We start from the raw sequence: 25,582 nt of genomic DNA on the forward strand, positions 1-25,582 counted from the left end.
TTGCCAAATCAACCATCCTCTATCAGTTTCATGTCTCCTTGAACACTTATTAGGCCCTTTTATCACCATGTGAATAATTTAGGCTATGTCTTTTTTAATGTCGCTAAATCTTTTTCCCGATCCCATATACTTATTTTACATTCTTCCTTGTTATTTTCCATTTCTATTTGCTGCTTTCCAATCTTTTCAAAGTAGTATTTCACATCATGGTTATTAAGTAGCCCTTTTTTCATTATTTGATACTAGATTTAAAATTATCTATCCAATACCTGGCTCTCAGTGTATTGCTGTAGATGACCTTGACGAATGCACTCTTGAAATTTATTCCCTGTAGCTGTGCTCAATTGTTTTACCAATCTAAAGACAGATTGAAATCTCCCATGAATATGGTGAGTCCCATGATCTATGCTTCTCCCATCTCCCATTTAACCTCGAACCCTATCTCTACTGCGTGATGTTCTTTAAATAACTTTAACCAGTGTCTGCTGTCACTTGGCTCCAATCAATTTTTTTCCATTCCAAAGTCTACTTACTAATGTGCTGATATCATCACTTACTATCAGTGCAGCTCAACCTCCTTTTCCATTTTGTGTATCCTTCCTAAATGTCAAAAATATTTTAATATTAAATTTTCAGTCATAGATGCCATGCAACCATGTTTCTATAATGGTAAGTAAATCATAGCCATCTGGCCTCTATTTATGCCTTCAGATCATCTCTTGAGTGCTGCATTCGTTCAGATAGAGTGCCTTTAACTTTGCCTTTTTGACATCACTCCACATTTGAACATACTCAATGCTTGGATGAATTTCTCCTATCTTCTAGTCATCTTAGCAGCTTTTCTAATTCCTGTTATCAACATTACTTCCTTCCAATTTGGGTTACCCTTCAGGTTCCTTTCAATCTGACAGACTAATTTAATCATACCCCCAACAACATTATCAAATCTCCTTGGGAGAATATCAGTCTCAGTCCTGTATAGATATAGCACATCCAATTATCATAAGTCCCACCTGCCCCAGAACAGGTCCCAGTTCCTTAGAAATCTGATGCCTTCTCTCTCCTACACCAGTTTTCTCCTATTCAATCAATCAATCCTCTAGTTCTTCTGCCCCTGTGACACTGGGATTAATTACTGCTCAAGGTTTTGTTTTTTAATTTCCTTTCAAGCTCCCTGAAATCTGCTTTCAGTATCTCATCCCTCTTCCTACTTATGTCTGGTTGATACCCTCCCCAGATGACTGTCCTGCAGCTTCTTCATAACATTATTGACGTTGGCATCAGGGACACAGCTTACCATCCTGGAATCACATTTAATGCAATAGGGTACCTGTTTGATACTCTGACTGTAGTATCGCTTATCACTATTGCTCTTCATTCCTTTCCCTCTTGTGACTTAAGAAGAACATAACAGAAGATCTATGAGCATTAGTAGGCAACTCAGTCCCTCAAACTAGCTCTGCCATTCAGTATGATCATGGGTGATCTTTGCTTTATCTCCACTTTCTTGCCCACTGCAAAGCCCTTCAACACATTAACAAATGAAGAAAATGTCTATTGTCTCCTTAAATCTACTCATGTTCTGGCATCCATTCTCTCTGTTTGAGAGAACCAATTTCTTATCTCAGGTTAAGGGGTAGAAGATTTAAACCAAAGACTTTGACCTCTCGTTCAAGATTATCCAACAAAAGGAAATATCCTGGTCTACTTTGTGCATTCCCTTTAGCATCTTGTATACCTTAAGCAAGGATTTCTCCAAATGTGTGGTGTATATAGTCAGTATTCATGTTGCATTAGGATAGTGGAAGTTTGGCTGGGATCTAGTGCTCCTATCTCCCAAAATAGGCACCCTTGATTATCAAAGACAATATCTTCCCATGCTTACAATTCAGTATGTGAACGCGGCAGCTCTGAGATGTACTCTTCCTGTAATTGTTATTGAATGTTTAAGAAATACCAAGACCAGGTGGCATTCTTTAAGTTATCCAATTACACTTGCTTCGCTGACATGATGAGATAATTACTGCAAAAAACATAATGGTCATGATTGCTTGAGGCCATAATTTATAATGTTCGTTCATCAAGTGTAATTTGATACCAGACTGGTGGCATTACTGAATCAGTGAATAAAAAATTAATACAAATTCCAACAATTTTACTCCCTCCAAAGAAAACAATGTTAACTTACTTCACCCATTGTACATACTGAAGCAGCCACTTTGTGTCATTATTGCCCACCCGACAGGCAAAGTTTCAAATCTTTGTCATGTCTTTGTCACAAGATGATTTATAGAGTCATACAGCATAGAAACAGACCCTTCAGTTCAACCAGTCCATGCCGACCATAATCCAAAAGTAAACTGTCCCACCTGCCTGCACTTGGCCAATTTTCCTCAACATTTATTATTCATGTACTTGTCTAAATGTATTTTAAATGTTGTAACTGTACCATATCCATCACTTTCTTTAGAAGTTCATTCCACCCACGAACCACTATGTAAAAAAAAAACAAAAATTGACCCCATGTAGAACGTTGCAACGCAGTTCAGGCCCTTCAGCTCTCGATGTTGCGCCAACTTGTGAAATTAACCTGATGACCATCTAACCTACACTGTTCCATTAATATCTGTGTATGTCCAATGCCCATTTAAATGCCCTCCATGTCGGCGAGTCTACTACTGTTCCAAGCAGGCCCCTATTACTGTGTAAAGAAACTACCCCAAAACTGTCCTAAATCTATGTCCCCTTGTGTTAGCCTTCACCATCCAAGGAAGAAGGCTCTCACTGTCCACCCTATCCATCCCTCAGATTATCTTGTATGTCTCAATTAAGTCACCTCTCAACCTTTTCTCTCCAATGAAAACAGCCTCCATTCCCTCAGCCCTTCCTCATAAAACCTTCCTTCCATATCAGGCAAATCCTAGTAAATAAATCTCCTCTGAACCCTTTCGAAAGCTTCCACATCCTTCCTTGAATGCGGTGACCAGGACGATACGCAGTACTTCAGCTGCGGCCTTACCTTGTACAGCTGAAGCACTATCTCGTGGCTCCGAAACTCAATCCCCCGACCATTAAACGCCAACACACTATATGCCTCCTTAACAACCTTATCAATCTTAGTAGCAACTTTCAGGGGTTTATGCACCTGGACATAGAGATCTCTCTGTTCATATACACTGTCAATAATTTTACCATTAGCCTAGTACTCTGCATTTTTGTTACTACTTCCAAAGCGAACTTCAGTTTTTCACATTTGCCACTTCTCAGCCCAACACTGCATCTTATCTATGTCCCTCTGTAACCCACAACTCTGCCTACCTTGTAAATTTGTGGATGATACTAACCCATCCTTCCAAGCTCATATACAAATCCTTTTATAAAAAATGACAAGCAGCAGTGGCCCCAAAACAGATTCCTTGCCCCACACCACTGGTAACTAAGCTCCAGGATGAACATTTCGCATCAACCACCACCCTCTCTTCTTTCAGGTAGCTAATCTCTGATCCAAACTGCTAAATCACCTTCAATCCCGAAACTCTATTTTGTGCAATAGCCTACTGTGTGGAACCTTATCAAATGCCTTACTGAGGTCCATATAGACCACATCAACCGTTTTACCTTCATCCACCTATTTTGCCACCTTGAAGAACTCAATGTAGTCAGACACTAACTACCCTTCACAAAACCGTGTTAACTATCCCTAATCAAATTCTTCCTTTCCAGATGATTATAAATCCTACCTCTTATAACCGTTTCCAAACCTTACTCATAACTGAACTAAGGCTCACTGGCCTATAATTACCAGGGTTGTCCCAACTCCCCTTCTTAAATAAAGGAACAACGTTTCCGGTCCTCCAGTCTTCTGGCATTAATCCTGTCGACAATGATGACATAAAGATCAAAGCCAAAGGCTCTGCAATCTCCTCCCTGGCTTCCCAGAGAATCCGAGGATAAATCCCATCTAGCCCAGGAGTCTTATCTATTTTCAGACCTTCCAAAATTGCTAAAACCTACTCTTTGTCAACCACAATCCCACCTAATCTAGTAGCATGTATCTCCGTATTCTCACTAACATTGCCCTTTTCCAATGTGAATACTGACAAAAAGAATTTATTAAGTGCTTTTCCTGTGTTCTCTGATTCCACACACAGCTTTCTACTATCATCTTTGATAGGCCCTAATCTTACTCTAGTCATTCTTTTATTCCTGATATACCAGTAGAAGACCTTAGGGTTTTTTTGATCCTGTCCGCCAACAACTTCTCACGTCCCCTCTTGGCTCTTCTTAGCCCTCTCTTTAGATCTTTTCTGGCTAACGTATAACTCTGAAGTTCCCTACCTGAGCCTTCATGCTTCATCCTTACATAAACCACCTTCTTTACCTTAAAAATATGCAACAAGTTTAGAGTGCTGCTGGAAAAGCACAGCAGGTCAGGCAGCATCTGAGAAGCAGGAAAATCGTTGTTTTGGGCAAAAGGCCTTCACCAGGAATGTAGAATCGGACTTTTGCCCAAAATGTCTAATTTTTGTTTCCCTGCACCTCAGCTGCTGCCTGATCTGCTGTGCTTTTTCAGCACCACTCTAACCTTGATTCTAATCCCCATCATCTGCAGTATCCACCTCCACCTTAAAAGTATGCTTTGGGAAAAAACTCTTGCCATTCACATTATATATATATATATACCCCTTATGATTTTATAAATCTCTAAGGGTTACCCCACAACTGTCTACCCTCCAGTTAAAAAAATGTCCTAAACTATCCAGCCTCTCTTTATAACTCAAACCCCTCATTCTCAGCAACATTCATTCCCATTACAATTCTTCATATTCTGTTTTGTGTTGCTGTTCTTGTGTCCCTGATGATCTTTCAGTTGTCCCACTCCATTTTCCATTCAGCTCTTTAAATAACTACTATTGTTTCCAAATTAGCCAGAGCCTTGGCTTTGTAAATTGCCATACCTTTGTTCATTAGCCACTGCCTGCCTCACCATTGACACTGACATTAAAAAGCAGTGCAAGTTGCAGAAGCTGACAGCCTTCAAGTAAGCACAAAGTGCTAAGAAATTGAGCTAAAAACCACAACATGCATCCTGTTTCAATGCACAGGAAATGTGCATGTCCCTTCATTCAAAGCTACCTGGCAGAAGCAAATTGCAGGCTCACTGGTCTATAGTTCACTGGCTTGTCCTTACCACCCTTCTTGAACAGTGGCACCACGTTAGCCACCCTCCAGTCTTCAGACCTCACCTGTGACTAATGATGATACAAATGATGTGGCAAAGCTGGTGATTAGTCAATGCTGACTTACATTGAGAAAAGTTGGATGAGAATGGTGTCTATAAGGCGTTCTGATGAAGACCTGGAAAGGGCCGGGGGGGGTGGCAGGTGGCAATTTACTGCTGAAAATGTGTTGCTGAAAAAGCGCAGCAGGTCAGGCAGCATCCAAGGAACAAGCATGTTTTGCTAATGAGAAGCAAACGTATAGAAATAACTCTTTCTTGGGAATTTTCTTTTTCTCAAATGTGGTGATGTTGCTCCTTTAACAAGGTTACATTGTCCTTTTTTCTTCAGGAGGGTCATAAAGGCATAGTTGCCGAGAGGTCTGACTTGGGTGGGTTTTAGGGCCAATTTGATTATAACTAACAGATACTGCATCAGTAAAAAGGCTAAAGTTTTTTTCAGAAATGCTTGTACAATGAAGGAGGAGTGGCCAGTTCTCCAGCTTAGTTTTTTTTCTGGTTTGGTTTGGTTTTAGCCAGCAGTCAGTTTTGAAGCTGCTGGACACAAAGAAGCTGGTCCATGCTAATCCTCCCTCTCTCTGACATCTCTTTTTTTTTTTTTTTCCCTTTTTTTGGCAAGGAGTGTTTACAGGGATTGTTGCAAGTATTTTGAACCGCATCATTAACTTGGTATAATCTGTTGCGTTTTTGGATGGATTAAGTTATTCTGTACTCTGTTCTCTTTTGTTTGAGTTTCATTTGGTAATTTTGCAAATTCTCTTTAGTATAAAACTAAGTGGTTGGGCCAGCTGCATCACTCCTGGAATATCCACTATACACCTGCTTAAAACAACTAGCAAAGTTAGGGTCTGGTCTACTTTCTTGAAATGTTTTGAGGGGCTCTGGCCTGTTTCATAACAGTGTAAATACCAACTTTTTTCCATTTTTTGCACTATTCTTCCAACTTTCTCACCTTTACTCATGTTACTGAAGGGAGTAGAAGATTCTGCCCTAACATTTTTTTTTCCCCTAAATTGGCTTTTTATTTTGGCTCTTCCAGAGATATTGTGTTGTTTGTGAGTGACCAGCTAACCCCTTAATGTCATTCATTTTCAGTTGTGTTCATAACAGCAGACAACTTGCAACATGGTGCATCTAAGACTACCAAAGCTTATTACTGACTCTTCACCTTTGCAACTCATTAATGTTGTGTCATCAGGTTTTGTTTTTAACCATGATGGTCACAGAACATTGCACATTATTCAGATAAATATGATTTGCCAGTTCCCTCCATAGAATCATACAGTACACAGCTTGAACAGGAGTTGAATCAGACCTTGGGTTTGAAATAACTCCACAGAACCCACTATCCCATCACCAACTCACTCTTTATTCACACATGAATAGCTCTTGACTGTAGTACTGCTTCATGCACTGCTTTAGGCACCAGAGTATCAGTATCTCTGTACTCACCCTTTTTGACTGTCAGATAAAGCTCCCTGATTGGGGCTGTTAATCTGGTCCAGTCAGGGAACTCATATTCTATGATGTCTAGCTTGTTACCATCAGTCCAAGGTGTATTCTGTTCATATTGTGACATTTGCATGAAGGTAGTCTGTTGCCTATTTTGCAGCATTAGGATCACTCAGTGTAAAATGTTTCTGAATTTGATTCTTTGGAAAAATATAACTTGCTTTGGGCAAGTATTTAGAAACCCAATTTCACCAAAAACTTTGGGCACATTAATTTCAAGAGAAACTCTTTATTAATCCTTACAGTTAAAAGTTCAACTCCTCCCAAGCATTGTACCTGTGGCATTTCCAAGGGACTCACTTATCCTGATCTTCATTTGAGGTGCTCAAGTGCAAAATTAGTGGTCACTTCCTATCCAGCCTCAAGGTTGAGAGCAGTGAGAGGAATTGGAATGCAGGAGAAGTCCAATATTATCATAGAGTCATATAGCACAGAAATAGACCCTTCAGTCCAACTCCACTATGCCGAACAGACTGCCCAATCTGACCTAGTCACACTTGCCAGTATTTAGCCCACATACCCCACACCCTTCTTATTCATACACAAATCCAGATAGATCCTAAATGTTGTAATTGTACCTCCCTCTACCACTTCCTCTGGTAGCTCTCCATACACACACCACCTGCTGTGTGAAAAAGTTACCCCTCAAGTCCTATTTAAATACTCCAAAAAGGAATTTTACAGAACTTCTGACATTTGTTTTCTAGAAGTATATATTTTATCCCACAATTATAAACCCAGTCAAAACTAAGTATCCATACTTGATACTTTGGCACAGTCCAACAACTTAAATGCCAGCAGATTAAGGAATTTCAAAATAAAATTTCTTCACTCTTGCATACAAACCTACTGAATTCCATATGTACTCTTCCACAGTACAATCTTCATTTTTTTTTAAATTTGTCAATCTGGCTAAATCTCATAAGCAATCAACAAATTAACTTTTTTGATCAATTTTATCCAAAGACAGCAATCTGTCCAAACCTTCATCCATTTTATAACCACCAGGTACCAATGCTGAAGCTAAGTTTTCTTCTTGTTCTGCTTTTGTAAGGTAATCAAAGTACTACAGCTTTACCTCATTTGCTCTTTGTTGAAGTAGCCATATGGACCTGGGTTACTACTTTATTCTTTTTGGTCATCAGGTTCACATTCAGGAAAAAATGAATTTAGTAATCATACCCTGAAATATTTTACATTTAACTGTACCATTCTTTGCAGCTGAAATTATACACCAGAATACAAATGTTTTTAAACAGAGTCCAAGTTGACACTTTTTTAATGGACTGGTAAACTGAACTAAAGCTCTCATTAGATGCTCAGCTCTCTGATAACTAACTACCAATTTTTAAACAACCAATTCTCACCCAATTTAACCTTTTTTATTAATACATCTATCATTCTATAAGGTCTTAGGCATGCCTTTAAAGCTTATTTGTTGATTACTGTCTTAGGGACATCACTTCCTACTGTCTTCTGATTCATTTTTGATGCATCAGTCATTTTGTAAGATCACTCATGTGTAACAGCTTTTGTGTATATCAAATTGCCAGCATTTTCCATCTTTACTGATGTGGTGGCGGGTGTAATTTCTGTGTCCATTGAGTATATTTAGTGTAACCCCCTAGTGATCTAATATCATCCCAAGTGCACCAACTGATACATCCAAATATCTTGAAACCTATTAATATCCTGTAATTACAAAAACCACTGACTATACAATAACTTTTGATGCCTAAACAAATCTTACATTCAAAACAACTATATGAACTAATACATACTGGCCTGTTACACACCAAACCGTGGCTAGGTTTCCGAGTAAAAGATATTTATCTTGAACTATTTCACCTTTGTTAGCCTAAGTTTATATTATCTCATCATGAAAACAGCTATGAAACCATAAACCTTACTTCTGACCTGGACTGTATGACTGTCCTTCCTGACAGAAAGTGCTTTACAACTAACCCCAATTTAACAAAACATAATTTAATCCATTGTTTGGAGCTTCAGTAGTAAAGGGCTCCATCTTCCCTCCATTGTGCACCTCCTCTTTCTTTCTCCCCCCCCCCCCCCCTTCTAAACTTTCTCCCCCACCCCATTACTGGGCCTTTCCATCACGATGGCTCTCGCTCTCGCTCCCCCCATGACTCACCTCTGCCCCATCATGAAACACTCCCTGGTTCTGGACTCAGATACTGGAGACTACGTATTGTCGCAACAGTGACCTCTACTACAGATGGTCCTTGTTGGACTACAGACTGCTGCCTGTTCTGATTGGCCCACACTGACAGGACATAATCCATTCATTTAGATGCAAGTCTAATAGTGTGAAATGGCTGAAGGACTGCTTGTGTTTCCACTGATTGTGTGAGAGGTGCAGCAGGGAACTCTGCCACAGGTTAAATTTTACCCCTGGCAATAAATTACCAAATATCAGTGTGGTGTATCTGACCAGATTGTGAGTGCACGTGGTATTGTTTAATCTCTGCAGGCTGGTTACTGTCTTTACAAAAGCTTATTAGGTTGGCTAATTCTGTAAATAGTCTATGAAAGACCACAGGCATCTTCTTCTATTAGAGAGAAACAATCATGAGAGGCAAACTTCCATGAACTATCCCAGTTGGTATATGGCACATGTTTTTAACCTTCATTGTTGGTGCCATTTTGCACCACATACCAGCAATCTAACAAGTTGTGCTAAGTTGTATAATTTATATTTTCTTTTATAGTTAGCTACGTTTCGCAGTTTGTTTTACACATCCACTGGGGAGAAGCAAAAGAATATGGTGGACAACTATCGACCAGTGCAGCCTTTACTGAAACGAACTGTATATTCAACCACCTCACCTTTCCAGAACAGTGTTTCCCAGTAGAATAATACATCTGATTCCATGCACTGTTCAGGAGAAAATACTGAAGAGCCTTACATAATTTTAAGTACACTAATTTCTTAACTTTCAAGTCTGAGGGACCTGGAAAAAAATCACTACTTTTTGTTACATTTACATGCAGAAAAGGAGCTTTCAAAAACATAGATGGTTCAATCAATATGGGTGCTCTTTTATTATCCAGTGTAGTTAGAAAATGTGCAGTTAGTGAGGTATTTTTTATGATGCAGTAGTGTTAAAATTTTATACAATTATTAGGTGCTTTTCATCATTCTGTTATCATTAATAGTGTATGTTTATGTAAGGAACATTGAAAAGAAAAAAACCAGACTTATTTAATGAAAGGTGATAATTAAGTGTTCTAGAACATATATTAGTAATTATTGTAATAAATGTTTATAACTAGGATACTTTAATGGTGGCATGTATGTACATTTTTTATGGTCCTTACTGACTGTTGAATCATACCTTGTTAAACATGAGACCAAAATAGAGTAGAGCAATTGGTAGTTAAAATAATAAATTCGGAGAGGTTTCATCATGCTGTATGATGCTACAAACTGCTATGCAATGAGGTAACAACCTTCACATTAATAATCTATTCAAGCTGCTCGTGCATGATTTTCTTGCATTTTGCAACAAGTGCCTGATCTCAGCAATTACAGAAGGATAATTACATATCAATATACCGGTGACACTTCTATATTGCTTCAGGTTGCCCTCCCAATAGTTAACACTGATTGTTCTGCAAGCTTAGGAAAGTTGAAGATGGGCAAGAATACAATAAGTTTACTATTTCTGTATCCCTAATAAAGTTCTGAGATGTCCAGGTACATGTAGAAGTATGACATGGTGCAGAGATGTAATCTAGTCCAACTAAATCAAATATTCAGATAACACAGACTTCTAGTATGCGGTATAAGAATGCAAGGCCAGTGTATGGTTGGGTTAATTGCTGCCATTATCAACTTTTCTAATTGTATCTACAGGAACTACTTGGTCTAAAATAGGACAGGGAAATCACTGCTGACAAGAGGCTTTTGTCTTCAACTAGATGTCATTTATGGCATAATTAGAATTAGGTACAAGTTCTTTCAGCAGGATAGATATTGTTACTAAGACTATTGGTAAATGCAGGATAACCAGTTGTCTACTTTGAGATCCTAAGAAATTTTCCCTTTCTCCATTTGAGTTCTGATCACATTATGTTGAGTGGAGCTTAATGCAGACTACAATATTAACCCTTTGAGAAGGAGCCTTATACAACAGAAGGTATCTCATTTCAATCTCTGCCAGGAAAATCACCTTAATGCTCTAGTAAATGTATCCTTTTGCTCACAGATGGAATACTATGTAACAATAGGAATCAATAGGCAATAATCACCATTTTCCTCATAAACATGACATGACTGGAATGTTTAAACAATTGCTTCCCCAAATGTTTTTTTCAGAACTTTTTGTTTTAAATTTGCATTTGAAATAACACTACCTCTTCCCGTCTGTACCATACCATGCTCAGGCATTATAAAACACTTTTTGACTTAACACACAGTAAGAGAATTAAAGATGGCAAAGGGAATTCATTTCAACAATGTGTTAAAAGGAACTTCTTTGTAAAGAGAAATAATAGATTTGGGCATGCATTTTCATGATTACGAGAAGGAATGTCATCCATATCGTAATCATGAAAATGCTGCCCAAATCTATTATTTCTCTTTACAAAGAAGTTCCTGTTAACACATTGTTGAAATGAATTCCCTTTGCCATCTCATTCTCTTCGATCTCCTAATGGAAATTTTGTAGGTACAAGACCGTAACCCACAATAAACAAAACAATACTGAAAACATAACAGCCAGCATTTGTTCAGATTTCTAGTTAAACCCAGTCAGCAGAATAGCAAACACAAACCAGAATCTGAAAATTTTCTATGTAAGATGTTTATCACCCTGTTACGTGTTTATTCTGATATCAGGCACTCTACAAATGTTTTGATACATATCTACTGAGTGTGTTGAAAAAGTGATACAATGGCCAATAATAGAAATATACAAAACACTTCTGACTGTTTTTAAAACTGTAAAACTCGTGGTTTTACATTCACATGAAATAAACAAAAATCAAATATGAACAGTATGGAGTGGTGTTTATGGGAAGTAACAATGGAGATTTTGCAGAGTAAAGTTGTTTCAATTTCTATTAATTTAACTTGATGTATAAAGTCAGATGCAATAGACCTTGATTTCCTGATAACTACTGTCTACAAGAATTTTTCCAAATTGGGGGAGTCCAGTTAGATAGCTGACCTGCAAAATCAATCCTGAAACAAAATCAGGGAGTACTGGTGTTCTTTACAAATAATGTAAATGCATGTATTTTTAGAAATTTTGATCTTTTTGAACAGCTGAGCTACAATTAAAAAATACAAAGATTAAAGTCTTCTTTTCCAGTAAGAGTATTTAGGAATCAATGTGTCTGTTGTTTAAATAATTTTCTTTTGTTTTACCTCCTCACCTGGCTCAATGTGTAAATACCAACAATTTGTATTTAAATGGTGTTTCTAATGTATAAACATGTCATTGAGCCACATCAGGAGATATTAGGACAGCTGACCTAAAAATTGGCCAAAGAGAAGTTCTAAGAAGACATAGTTTCTTGAAAGTGGAGTGATAGGTCAATGGGACACTGAAGAAGGCATTTTGGTATGCTTGCATGGATTGGTCAGTGCATTGAGTATAAGAGTTGGGATGTCACGTTGCGTTGTTCAGAGCATTGGTTAGGCCATTTTTGGAATACTGCATTCCATTCTGGTCTCCCTGGTATAATGTTCTGAAACTTGAAAGGATTCAGAAAAGATCTGCAAGGATGTTCCAGTGTTGGAGGGTTTGAGCTATAGGGAGAGGATGAATAGGCTGGGGCTGTTTTCCCTGGAGCATCAGAGACTGAGGGGTGACTTTTTAAAAGTTTATAAAATCATGAGGGACATGGATAGGGTGAATATCTAAGGTCTTTTCCCAGGGTGGTGAAATCCAAAACCAGAGGACATAAGTTTAAGGTAACAGAGGAAAGATTTAAAAGAGACTTAAGGGGTACTGTTTTCACTCCGAGGGTGGAGTGTGTATGGGATGAGCTCCCAGAAGAAGTGGTGGAGTCTGGTACAATTACAATGCTTAAAAGGCATCTGGATGGGTATATGAATAGGAAGAGTTTAGAGGCCAATGGCCCAACTGCTAGCAAATGGGATTAGATTTGGATATTTGTTCGGCACAGATAAGTTGGAATGACGGGTCTGTTTCTGTGCTGTATAACTCTATGACTCGAAGATAAAATCGAAGGCAAGATACTGTAAATGCTATAAATCTGAAATAAATACAAAAGAAAAGCTGGAAAAACTCAGTAGATTGGTCAGCATTTGTTCAAGGAAACAGAGTGGAATCTTCTGCTCACAGACCTGGCACCCACTTCCAGAAAGTGGCTAATTAACCAGAGTTAAGTTCTGGGCAAGAAGGCTCATGGTTGACCTTCATACCCTGATTGACCTTAATACCGTCATACCATTTGAGGCCAATTAAGGACTAATGTGCTCAGCCACTTACTTCCCACCACTCCCATAACACCAACCTGAGATCCCCACCAACAACAATTTACCTTTGTCCTGGATTCACTATAATTTTGGGGCTTTGAGGTTATGTAGTTACAAAAGCAGCCACAGCCTCCTCTAGGTGCTGCTGCATGCAAGAACTGCCTGCCTCAGATAGGCTGGCAGTTCTTGCTGGTTGGTATACTGCCCACCAGGTCCCAATTTCTGATGAAGGCCTGTCTGACTGGCATGTGTTGAGGCTACCTTTCATGGAAGTGACAGTGCAGATTTCCACCTAAGATTAATATTTCAAGTTGATGATCTTCTGTCGATTGAAAGGATGATCTTAAAGGAGGTACAGAGATTTTGCAAGGGAATGATTTGGAGGTGGAAATAGGAAGGTATGCAGCTGTGCTACAACAGCATTCTCCAAACTTTTATCCCCATAAAATTGAAACACTAAGAAAAAAAATTTAATTTCAATGTGAATGGTCAGAGTTTGGGAGGAAGAGATGGGTGGAATCTTGGGTGTGAGTGTGCTGGCTGTTGCCCACATTGCATAAATTATCTGTGAGTTAAAATATTGCAGTATGCTAACACAATGGAATAACTTCACAATGTGTTATTGTCTTAAGGAGAGGAAAACGAAATTTTGAATGGATTCTGTATGACTTGCTTCTGTAATTGATGCACTGCTTGTTAACAATGACCTGTTATATTAGTTTTTGTATTCAGTACAGTGATTCTCATGCAGCAAGTACTCACCCATCTGTTAGAAATGAGTCTCGGATTTTTATTAACTTCAGTGTTCAATCACTGTCAATGGTGCTATCCCAAAACTAATTTGAATTGGCTGTCTCCATGAATGATTGGAGCAAGAGGAGGGGATTAGAGCAAGAGGAGGAGAATCAAGTAGATAAAGGTGCAGTACCTTAATGACATTATGTTGACAGTTAAGGATCAGTGTCAAGGCATGCAGTATTGCAGCAAGCCCAAACGAAGCCATGTTCTTCATTATGATCAACTGTTTAGTGAGGACACACCTCATGTATACAAGTTGTAGGCTCCTCCTTTGGGCATCTCTGAAATGTACTTGCTGTGTAGAACAACATCAGACTGCACCTGTCCTCCCAGTTCATCAGCATCAATCACAAGAATTCAGAAAGATATTGGCATCACAGCAACTCCCAGAATACCAAGATATTTATCTTCAGTTTGCAAGGATCAATGACATAATTGACATTGTGACCAGCATTTGCTCCTGCTACAGATACACTGCATATAATTTTTATGTACAATGATTATAGCAAATTAATGTCAATCTGTACTCTGCAGGTGCATAATATATGTTATTGCCCTTCCTGTCACGTGTTTTTGACAATAATTGGATTCTAATGCCACCCACACATCCCTACACACCATTTTCAACTTCAACTCCAACTCTCATCTTTACCTCCAGTCCCATAGTGAGCCATCCCCATCCCCACTCTCCTGAAGCACATCCTCCCTTGCCCCCGAATGATGATCTGCTAATTCCTAACTGTTTGCACTGCACCTGCAAGTGACAAAGCCCACTCCCAGACGATAGTGAGGCAGACCCTCTGACCCTGTTGAATCCCCTGAATTGTACGTAGATGTTACCCTTAATGGACTGTACCAAGATCTCACCCCCCACCACCCCCAACCCCACTCTGACTGGCAACAGCCACCTTGACTGAGCACTATTTTCTTTCTACATTGAGACATGACAAGTTTCTTGATGCAAATTGTGTGTGTCTGCTGATGCTCTAGGTACCAGATTTGCATAGCATTGTGCCATATGACGTATCAACACACTTGGTAATTTACTTCTAACCCATTAAACAGCGAGTCAACACAGAACTACGAACCTTTAAACTGCAGCTGAGAGACCAAAGAATTGATAAGCAAGGTAATGTGTGTTGCTGTGAGTATCCAGGAAGGTGCTAGATCAGTTAGCATTCAGAGGGTGAGCTGAGATGTGTCCTGGTGTCCACTTGTCAGGTACCTAGCACGGCACACAAAGTATATTTGAATCAGCATTAATGATTTTTTTTTAAGCTTACTTACAGTGTGGAAACAGGCCCTTCGGCCCAACAAGTCCACACCGACCCACCGAAGCGTACCTACCAGACCCATTCTCCTACATTTACCCCTTCACCTAACACTACAGGCAACTTAGCATGGTCAATTCACCTAATCTGCACTTTTTTTTTGGATTGTGGGAGGAAACCAGAGCACCCAGAGGAAACCCACGCAGACACTGGGAGAATGTGCAAACTCCACACAGAGAGTCGCCTGAGGCGGGAATTGAACCCGGGTCTCTGGCGCTGTGAGGCAGCAGTGCTAACCACCGTGCCGCCCAAATGATGTTCAAATATTAATTGCCTTTGGCCCAAAGTGCAACATGACAGTGCAGAAATATACTGAATGGATCAGAGATGCGCCATTAATGGTGCAGAGAAACAGAGAGAGTATTCTGAATCTATAAGGGGATGTTAGGTAGGTAAAGAGAGCTGGCAAAAACTTGGCAGATGGCGTTGAATGTAGGGAAATGTTAAGTGATGCACTTTGGTAGGAATAATTAAAAAACAGACTATTATTTAAATGGAGAGATGCTCCAAAAAATGTAGCACAGAGGATCGATGTATTCGTGTGCTTGAAACACAAAAACTTAGCATGTAGGTGCAGTAAGTAATTAAGGAGACAAATGGAGTTTTGGTCTTCCTTGCCAAGGGATTGGAGTTTGAAAGTAGGAAGTCTTGTTGCAACTGTACATGTTGTTGCAGGCTGCACCTGGAGCAATGTGTACAATTCTGGTCCTCATACTTAAGAAAGGATGTACTGTACTGTCAATCAAGACAGCTCAAAATAAATGCTAGGCCAATTCTTCAAATGATGGGGTTAATTTATCAAGAACAGCTGAACAGGTTAGACCTTTATTTGTTCGAGTTTAGAAGAATAAAGATGATCTTACTGAAACATATGTGATTCTGAGGGGACTGAGTTGAGGCCTGCAGCAAATCTGCCATGACCCTTTTGAATGGTAGGCAGGCTGGAAGGGCCAAAAGACCTACTCCTGCTCCTATTTTTTATGTTCTTATCAGCAGAAGAAGAGCTGTACTCAAACACAATCTACAATCTGCTCCCAGTTAATCTTACACTCTACCATTACCATCAAGACAGGGAAACAAGCCTGATTCGATTACAAGTTCATGAGGACAAGGCAGGAACATCACAAAACATACTTAAACATGTGGACCAAATCTGTTGAAGGTACAAAACAGGACCAGTTATGTGCCAAATGTCATAGCTAGCAAGTGATAGACAGGGCAAAGTGATTCAATAGTTTTGTCATAAAGTCGTGAATTGTGGTCAACAATTCACTGGACAAGGAAGCACTCTAAATATCCTAACCCCAATGATGGGAAGTGCAGCATGAGTGCAAAAATAAAGCGGAAGCATTTGCAGCACCTTCGGCCAGAAATGCCAAGTGGATGATTCATCTCAGCCTCCTCCAATGGTCCCCAGCATCACTGGTGTCAGTCTTCAGACAAATTGCTTTACTCCATGTGATGTTATGCTGGCCAAAGCACTAAATACTGTAAAGGCAACAACTTTCCGGGAACAGTATCGATGATGAGTGCTCTAGAACTTACTGCACCCCTGGTCAAGTTTTCCCAGTACAACGACAACACTGTAATTCAGCTGGCAGTGTGGAAAATTGCCCAAGTACATCCTGTACACAAAAAGCAGGACAAATCCAACCTGGCCAATTACTGCCTCTTTAGTCTATTCTCAGTCTTCAATAAAGTGAAGGAAGACATCACCAACAGTGCTATCAAGCAGAACTTGCTTAGTAGTAACCTGCACATATTGCTCAATTTGTAGTCCACAAAAGCCACTCCATTCCTGACATTACTGGGGGTCTTGTTTCAGAAATGGACAAAAGACCTGAATTCCAGAGGTGAGGTGAGAGTGACAGCCCTTGACATCAAGGCTGTATTTAACCGAGTGTGACATCAAGCATCCCAAGCAAAAATGGAATCAATGGCAATCAGTAAATTCTCCACTGGTTGGAGTTATAGGAAGATGATTGTTGGAGGTTAGTCATCTCAGTTCCAGGATATCTCTGCAAGGGTTTCTCAGAATACTGTCCTTGGTCCAAACATCTCCAGCTGCTTCATCAATCATCCTCCCTTCACCATAAAATTGTAAGTGGCAATGTCTGCTGATGAATGCACAATATTCAGTACCATTCGCTACTCATAAATAAAAGTAGTCCATGTCCAAATGCAGTAAAACCTGGACATTATCAAAGCTTGGGCTGAGAGGTGGCAAGTAACATTACACAAGTACCAAGATGATCGTCTCCAATGAGAGAGAATCACTTCCATATTCAATGGCATTACCATCGGTGAATAACTTACTATCAACATCTGGGGTTTACCACAGACCAAAAACATTAACTAGCAATATAAATACTGTGGCTACAAGAGCAGGTCAAAGGTTAGAAATTCTGCATCATATACATAGGAACACCACTTCCAAGTTTCCCTCCCAGCTACTCACCATCCCAACTTAGAAATATATCACCATTCCTTTAGTGTCAATAGGTCAAAAACATGGAACTAACTACCTGACAGCACTGTTTGTGTTCTTACATCAAATGGACTGCAGTAGTTCAAGTTAAAAATCACACAACACCAGGTTATAGTCCAACAGGTTTAATTGGAAGCACACTAACTTTCGGAGTGCTGCTCCTTCATCAGGTGTTGTGTGATTTTTAACTCTGTACACCCCAGTCCAACACCAGCATCTCCAAATCATAGTTCAAGAAGGTTTGGGTAATAAATATTGGCCGAATCAATGACATTCACATCACATGAATCTTTTTTTTGAAAATATAAGCATTAAAATCTAGATTACTGTCCCCTAAATTTGTTTATTGAGTACAGATTGGAAGTTAAACCTGTGAAAATATGGAATTTCTGAGTTGGTAATTTGGCTATTTTTTTTTGTAGGATTTGACTGAGAATTAATTTTACAGTTAAAAATTTATATTGATCTTTCCTTATTTATCATCTATTTCTTCCTTCTTTTCTGAAGTTGTGAAAGAAAAAAACTTGCAATTGTACAGCACCTTTCAAACCACATACTATCCTAAACTGCTTTATAGCCAAATGTGATATTTCTAATTTATGTCAATGTTGTAATCAGAGTTGCCAGTTCAGCCTGGATACTTTCAAGGGTGTGTTGGCAGAAGTCATGGGAATCTAGCTGTAAAGGACGAGCAGATTCTAAGGAAGCAAGACAAATGAAACACACCAAGACCCCTATTAAACCCGCTAAACAATTTTGGCATAGGACAACAGAGGAGATGCCACCCCACCCCACTTAGAAGTGTTGTCCTTCCTGCCTTTGAGCTGGTTGCAAGGCAAAATTAGGTGTTTAACTGACCACAGCCTCAGTAGGCCTAAGGGCAAGCAGAGTGGCTGACACTTTACCTATTCACTGTTATTTTTCAGGGCTGGCTCAGAGTCAGGGAATGTGGTGCTCTCGGAAATAAGCCAGCAGGGTCACTGTGATCTTCCATCCATGGGAAGCAAACAACAACTGACCCAAATTATAACACAGCTCCTGTTGTTCATTCTTCAGTGTCCTCTCAAAGTCATTATTACTTATGTACAAATCTTAGTTGGGCTATTTAATACTCCATGCAATCACAGCTGATCTGAATACTAGTTTCAACTGGTTCTACCCTTCTGCACTTTCCAATGCTGAGCACTAGATGGAAGCTTTCCACTTTCCGTCCTCTAATGCAGTGGTACAGAAGGCCATTGTATAGCTGCTATTCAATTCAAAATGCGATTAGCTTAGCCAAGCAGAACTGATTGCTGGTGACCCTTTAAAAAGTATGTGTTGTTGTGGGTAATTGCACCTCTTTCACAGCTTTTTGAAAAATATTTTGTTACTTTTCTCATTGCACTTCAGCACTACACTATTGGTCTTTGGGCATCCGATGTAAAGGAACGTGGGCAAATCAAAGGACATTCTAATGGGCCTTGCAAGGCTGGCTATCAACAAGACTAGGCAGTGGGCTGTGAAGAGTGTCTGCCCCTCTTTCATGGTTAAGTTCATGCCCAGGTAGCATGCAATGTCTTATCAATGCTCTCTATGCTTTTAAAGAGCATGGAAACATTTTAATTTTGTCTCTTCCCACTCTCCCTATCCCTCCCTCATTTTGATGGTTTGCATTGCCCATAATGGTCTTAGCATGTGAGTTTCTCATTGGCTTCATGGGTGTTTTAGTGGTGGTGGTTAATAATTAAAAACAAAAAAAAATGTCATGGCAATCTGTTGATGGGAAAGCCATTCAGCTGTGTGTAAGAGCACTTCATGATATTAATAAAAGGGCCATTCCACAGGTTTGGTGGTGGGAAAAGCCATTCCGATCTAGCACTTTTGGATTATATAAAAGAGAAAGAAAAGATGAATAGAAAAAAAAGGCCACTCAGGTTCTTGAGGCACAGTGCTAGTGTGCCTGTCTTTGAACCAGAAGGTGTAGATTCAAGTCCAACCTCCTCCAGAGGTGTGTAGTAATACCCCTGAACAGGTTGATTAGAAAACAAATACAGATCATTTTTTAACCATGTCGTCAGTTTACTTCTATGAAGTTGTGAAACATACCCTTCACCAATCCAATCTAAAAGCAGGAGATGAATAAACTCAGCTCTGACTCTTGTCATCGACACAAAAACATGAGTTCAACAGCTCAGTATCAAATTCTGTATAGTGTAAATGTTACATATATGTCTGTTCTTCACTGGTATCACATTGTAATCTAAAATGTATTCTACTAAATATGTTGTAAATATATATCTCTTTTTAGTGTAAAACAGTCAGAAATAATCAGTTCCATTCATCAGATGTATCTACTACTTTGTTTCTTTAAAAACCAATCGCTCTGACAAGGTTGAAGCATAAAGAAGTATGCTGAGAGATATGTTTAATATCTGCTCCAATACAATTTGGAGATATTAGACGGAAACAGAACACTACACAAAATGAAAAACTGGAAAAAATATATTACTAAGCTACTATTCTGCACATTCACTTTACTGGTCCTCAGGAATGGCACAAATAAAGTTCTAGGACCAGATTATCTTTTTCTAACCTGTAGGAAGCTCAGGAAAACCATAAAGGCAAGAAAGAGGGAAATTGAGGAAAAGTAAAAGATGACTACACCTCAATAATACTTCAAAGACTATGAAGTGGTTTGAAATTTTATGAGATGATGAAAGGTCATAGAGTCATAGAGATGTACAGCATTGAAACAGACCCTTCGGTCCAACCCATCCATGCCAACCAGATATCCCAACTCAATCTAGTCCCACCTGCCAGAACCCGGCCCATATCCTTCCAAACCCTTCCTATTCATATACCCATCCAAATGCCTCTTAAATGTTGCAACTGTACCAGCCTCCACCACATCCTCTGGCAGCTCATTCCATACACGTACCACTCTCTGCATGAAAAAGTTGCCCCTTAGGTCTCTTTTATATCTTTCCCCTCTCATCCTAAACCTATGCCCTCTAGTTCTGGACTCCCCGACTCCAGGGAAAAGACTTTGCCTATTTATCCTATCCATGCCCCTCATAATTTTGTAAACCTCTATAAGGTCACCCCTCAGCCTCTGACGCTCCAGGGAAAACAGCCCCAGCCTGTTCAGCCTCTCCCTATAGCTCAAATCCTCCAACCCTGGCAACATTCTTGTAAATCTTTTCAGAACTCTTTCAAGTTTCACAACATCTTTCCAATAGGAAGGAGACCAGAACTGCACACAATAGTCCAACAGTGGCCTAACCAATGTCTTGTACAGCCGCAACATGACCTCCCAACTCCTGTACTCAATAATCTGACCAATAAAGGAAAGCATAATAAGCGCCTTTTTCACTATCCTATCTATCTGCGACTCCACTTTCAAGAAGCCATGAACCTGCACTCCAAGGTGTCTTTGTTCAGCAACACTCCCTAGGACCTTACCATTAAGTGTATAAGTCCTGATAAGATTTGCTTTCCCAAAAATGCAGCACCTCGCATTTATCTGAATTAAACTCCATCTGCCACTTCTCAGCCCATTGGCCCATCTGGTCCAGATTCTGTTGTAATCTGAGGTAACCTTCTTCGTTGTCTACTGCACCTCCAATTTTGGTGTCATCTGCAAACTTACTAACTGTACCTCTTATGCTTGCATCCAAATAATTTATATAAATGACAAAAGGTAGAGGACCCAACACCAATCCTTGTGGCACTCCACTGGTCACAGGCCTCCAGTCTGAAAACCAACCCTCCACCACCACCCTCTGTCTTCTATCTTTGAGCCAGTTCTGCTATATGACTAAGTACTTTGCAATTCTTTCTTACTTTCCCAACCTTTGTTTTGTCACATTGTTATGCCCAGTTTCCTTTTTATTAATTCTCAGAGGACTTCAGAAGCAGGAGTAGTTCCGCAATTTAAGAACATAAATCAAGTAAGAATGTAAGAACTAGGAGCAGGAACAGGAAATTCAGCCCCTTGAAACTGCTCCACCATTTAATATGATCATGGCTAATCTCATTTTTCTACTTGCTCCTCATAACCTTTTGACTTATTACTAATTAAAAATCTGTTTAACTCCTCCTTAAATGTATTTAGTGCCCAGATATCCAACACATTCTGCAGTAATGAATTTGATAGATTCACAACCCCTTGAGAGAAGTAATTCCTCCTCACCTCCAACTATGACGTGTTGTTCATGCACAAGGGGAAACATATGTCTTCTTTGTCAATTCCTCTTAGTATCGTATATACCTTAATTAGATTCCCTCTCATTCTTTTAAACCTGTTGCAGTATGGGCCCAAACTTTTCAATTTCTCCTCACAAACCAAGCCTTCTATCTCTGAAATTAATCTAGTAAACTTTCTCTGAACATCTTTCCTCAAGCAAGTCAAACCAAAACTATACGCAGTATTTTAGATGCGATCTCACCAATACCTTGTACAGTTGCAACAACACTTGCCTACTTTCATAACCCATTCCTTTACAAATAAATGCCAAAATTCCCATTCATACACAAAGATATCCAGATCCCTGTATCCTGTAACATTTTAAAGTTATCTTTCTATTTTTCTGACCAAAATGGATAACCTCCCACTTATTCATGTTAAACTTAATTTGCTAATTTTTGGTCTATTCGCCTAATCTATCCATATCCATTTGTAATTGTCTCATATTTTCATTGTAACTTACTTTCCTACCTGTTTCGCTAGATTACAACAGCGTCAATGTCCCAAACGTATTTTGGGAGATCCTGGAGTTATGAAATGTGCAAAATAAATTTTTTCTTCTTTCCTAAAATATGGTAATTGTGAACCATTGCAATCTTTGTGAAACTTTAGCTGGGATGTTATATTTAAACAGTTCTGTTATGGATAATAACATTATATTTTAAGGGACTGAATTTTCTAACACCTGTGTCCTTTGTAAGCTACACCAACATTTTCATGACTATCTTTTTATGTCTATTTCTTTCTTTCAGAAATTATGTTACATCCCTATTATTCTTTATTTCTGACATCCTTTTCATCTCCCCTGATGTATAGAGATTTTTCTAATCGGTCCATTCAGAGATGATATGACACACCTCTGGAGTAGATGGAACTCAAACCCAGTCCTCCCAAATCAGAGGTATGGACACTACTACATGCCATAAGAGCCCTCTCCCCCACAATGTATAAGATATTTAACATAAATTAACTACAACTGTCTTGTGAAATCCTGCACAAATTAATTAATGGTCAGAAAACCAGTATATATTTGCTTCCCTGACTTTGTATTTATGGCAAGTATATCTCAGTTACTATGCACATATACATTGATTATTTTTTGTTATTATACAAAACGTTACCATTTATTTATAAATTAAATCTGCAAAAATAGTTCTTACAGTCAGTCCTCCAAACTAAATTTCCTCATAGCTCGCCATAGAAGGTGACTAGGATTTCCCATAGAATAAGATCATAATCTATTGTGATTTATTGGAAGTGCTTGTTTTACAAAAGAGAGAAAGAAGAGGAAACCTGAGGTTAAATGTAAACCATTCTCACATGTATGTTTGAACCAATTAAACAGGTTCATTTTTAACAACTGCATCCAAGTCATTTGGTAGACTAAAACAAGGTACATATATCTTTTGTTTATTCACTTACCCAGTCTTAATCTTCTTACCCAATCAGTGTTATAGCTGTTCCCTACTTATGCATGCTTGGGCAATTATTAGGCACCACCTTTTGCCTTAACCTTAAACATTTAGACGTTAGCAAGTCCTAACAATGTGGTTATCCAGACAGTAACACCCATCTGAGGAGGAAACACTGAGATTTTGTCCCTACTATATGTCTCAGTTAATGTTGCAGGCCCTTCTGCCCGCCATGTCTACGCTGTGCCCCACCTTGTTTATGCTGCATAGATGTCTCAGAGATAATACACACTGCAACCATGGTTTGTTCATTGTGAAGGGAGTGAATGCTTGAACTAGTAGATGGTTTGCCAATAAAGACGTCTGCTTTGTTATGAATGGTGTCTACCTTCTTAAATGTTGTTCCAGCATGCAGCAGAGTGTTTGGTCCATGCAAACCCATACCATCTCCATATCCTTTCATGCTATTAGTCTCCAGTGATCTATCAATTTCTATTTTGAGCATCCCCAAATGAGTAAACTTCCATAGTTCCCACGGAATAGAGAATTCCAAAGATTCACAACCTCTAAGTGAAGAAATTCCTCCTCATCTAAGTTTAAGTGGCCTACCACTTATTCTGAGATCATGTCCATTGGTTCTCTAATCTCCACTCAAGAGAAACATTCTATTCACCATCCATTCTGTGACATACTGGAAGAATTTGTAAGTTTTAATGAGATCACTTGTCATTCTTCAAAACACGAGAGAGTCCAGGCAGAGTATCTGCAATCTCTCCTCATAAAACAACCATGCCTTCCCAGGGATTAGTCTGATGAAACTTCTTTGTACTCCCTCTTTGATAAGTAGATGTTTACTTAGGTAAGGAGAGAAAAGTATGCACAATACCCCAGATATGGTCAAACCAAGGATCTATACAATTGCAGCAGCACATCTTTGCTTCTGTGTTCAAAGAATGGTATTGCAACTAGAGTTTAGTGACTCATGAACAAGAACACCCAGGCAGCCCTATGAACACCAATACGTCCTATCATAACCATTTACAAAATACTTTTTCTGTTTTTCTATCCGAGTGGATAACTTCACAATGATCCTTGTAGAATCCTGCTGGTAACAATCTGTCATCCTGAGATTGACCTTTTCATTCCTATGATCTGTTTTCTGTCTGTTAACTAATACTCAATTGATACCAGTATGTCGCTCTCAATTCCATTCTCTTTAATTTTGTTAACCATTATGTAGGACCTTAATAAAAGCATTCTATAAATGCAAATATACCACATTCACTGGTTATTCTTACTTATGCTACAAATAACATCACAAAAAATTCAATAAGTTTGTCAAAAATGGTTGTCCAGTTATAACATATTCTCAGTTTCCCTACTATTAACATCAAATTAACAAGTCTGTAGCTCTCTATTCTCCCCATCATTAAATTTATAAATTGTGTGGTTACATTTGCTACTTTCCAGTATGTCCGAACTTTGCCAGCAATTATAAAATTTTGAAAGACAACCACTAGTGAATCTAGTATGTATACAGCCACCTCCCCCAACACTTTAGGTGAAACTCATATGGTCAAGGGATTTTTCAAACTTCAATCCAGTTAATTTCCTACTACCACCTTTTTACTGAACTAATTTTTTTCAGTTTCTCAGTTTCACAATTCCCTTGTTAGTATTTCTGGCAGATTTTCTGAGTATTCTTCCGTGAAGACGGATACATTTAATTGTACAGTCTTTGTGCCGTTTCTCTGTTCTCCACTATAAATTCTCCTGTCCAAACCTGACCTAGCTAATTATTTTCCTCATTACATCCCTAAGGATGTTTTTATAATGCAGCGTTATGTTTCTCACTGGCTTACATTCATATTTTCTTCTCCCTTTATTAATTTCTTGATCCTCCTTTGATGAGTTCTAAATTGTTCCCAATCCTCAGGCTTATCAATTTATCTAGGAGAAAGTGAGAACTGCAGACGCTAGAGAGTCAGAATCGAAAAGTGTGGCACTAGAAATGTGCAGCAGGTCAGACAACATCTGAGGAGCAGGAGAGTCGACGCTTCAGGCATAAGCTCTTCATCAGGAATGTGGAGCGGGAAGAGGACTGA

General features: G+C 39.1%; 1 protein-coding gene across 2 annotated transcripts in view; it reads left to right on the forward strand.

Moving 5' to 3' along the window:
- Window positions 1–25,582, forward strand: part of ca5a (carbonic anhydrase Va) — a 79,734-nt gene that overhangs the window by 25,662 nt on the left and 28,490 nt on the right. Inside the window, exon 7 of one of the 2 annotated variants that reach the window (XM_072596121.1) lies at window positions 9,481–11,264. The exons of the other annotated variant lie outside the window; for it this stretch is intronic. Within the exon in view, the coding sequence (XP_072452222.1) occupies window positions 9,481–9,624 (144 nt within the window). The 3' untranslated portion in view covers window positions 9,625–11,264. Of the gene's footprint in view, window positions 1–9,480; window positions 11,265–25,582 lie in introns of those variants that run through there. 2 annotated transcript variants of the gene reach the window in all.

This window comes from Chiloscyllium punctatum, chromosome 26 (genome assembly GCF_047496795.1).
Source record: "Chiloscyllium punctatum isolate Juve2018m chromosome 26, sChiPun1.3, whole genome shotgun sequence".
In the NCBI taxonomy this organism is placed as follows: domain Eukaryota; kingdom Metazoa; phylum Chordata; class Chondrichthyes; order Orectolobiformes; family Hemiscylliidae; genus Chiloscyllium; species Chiloscyllium punctatum.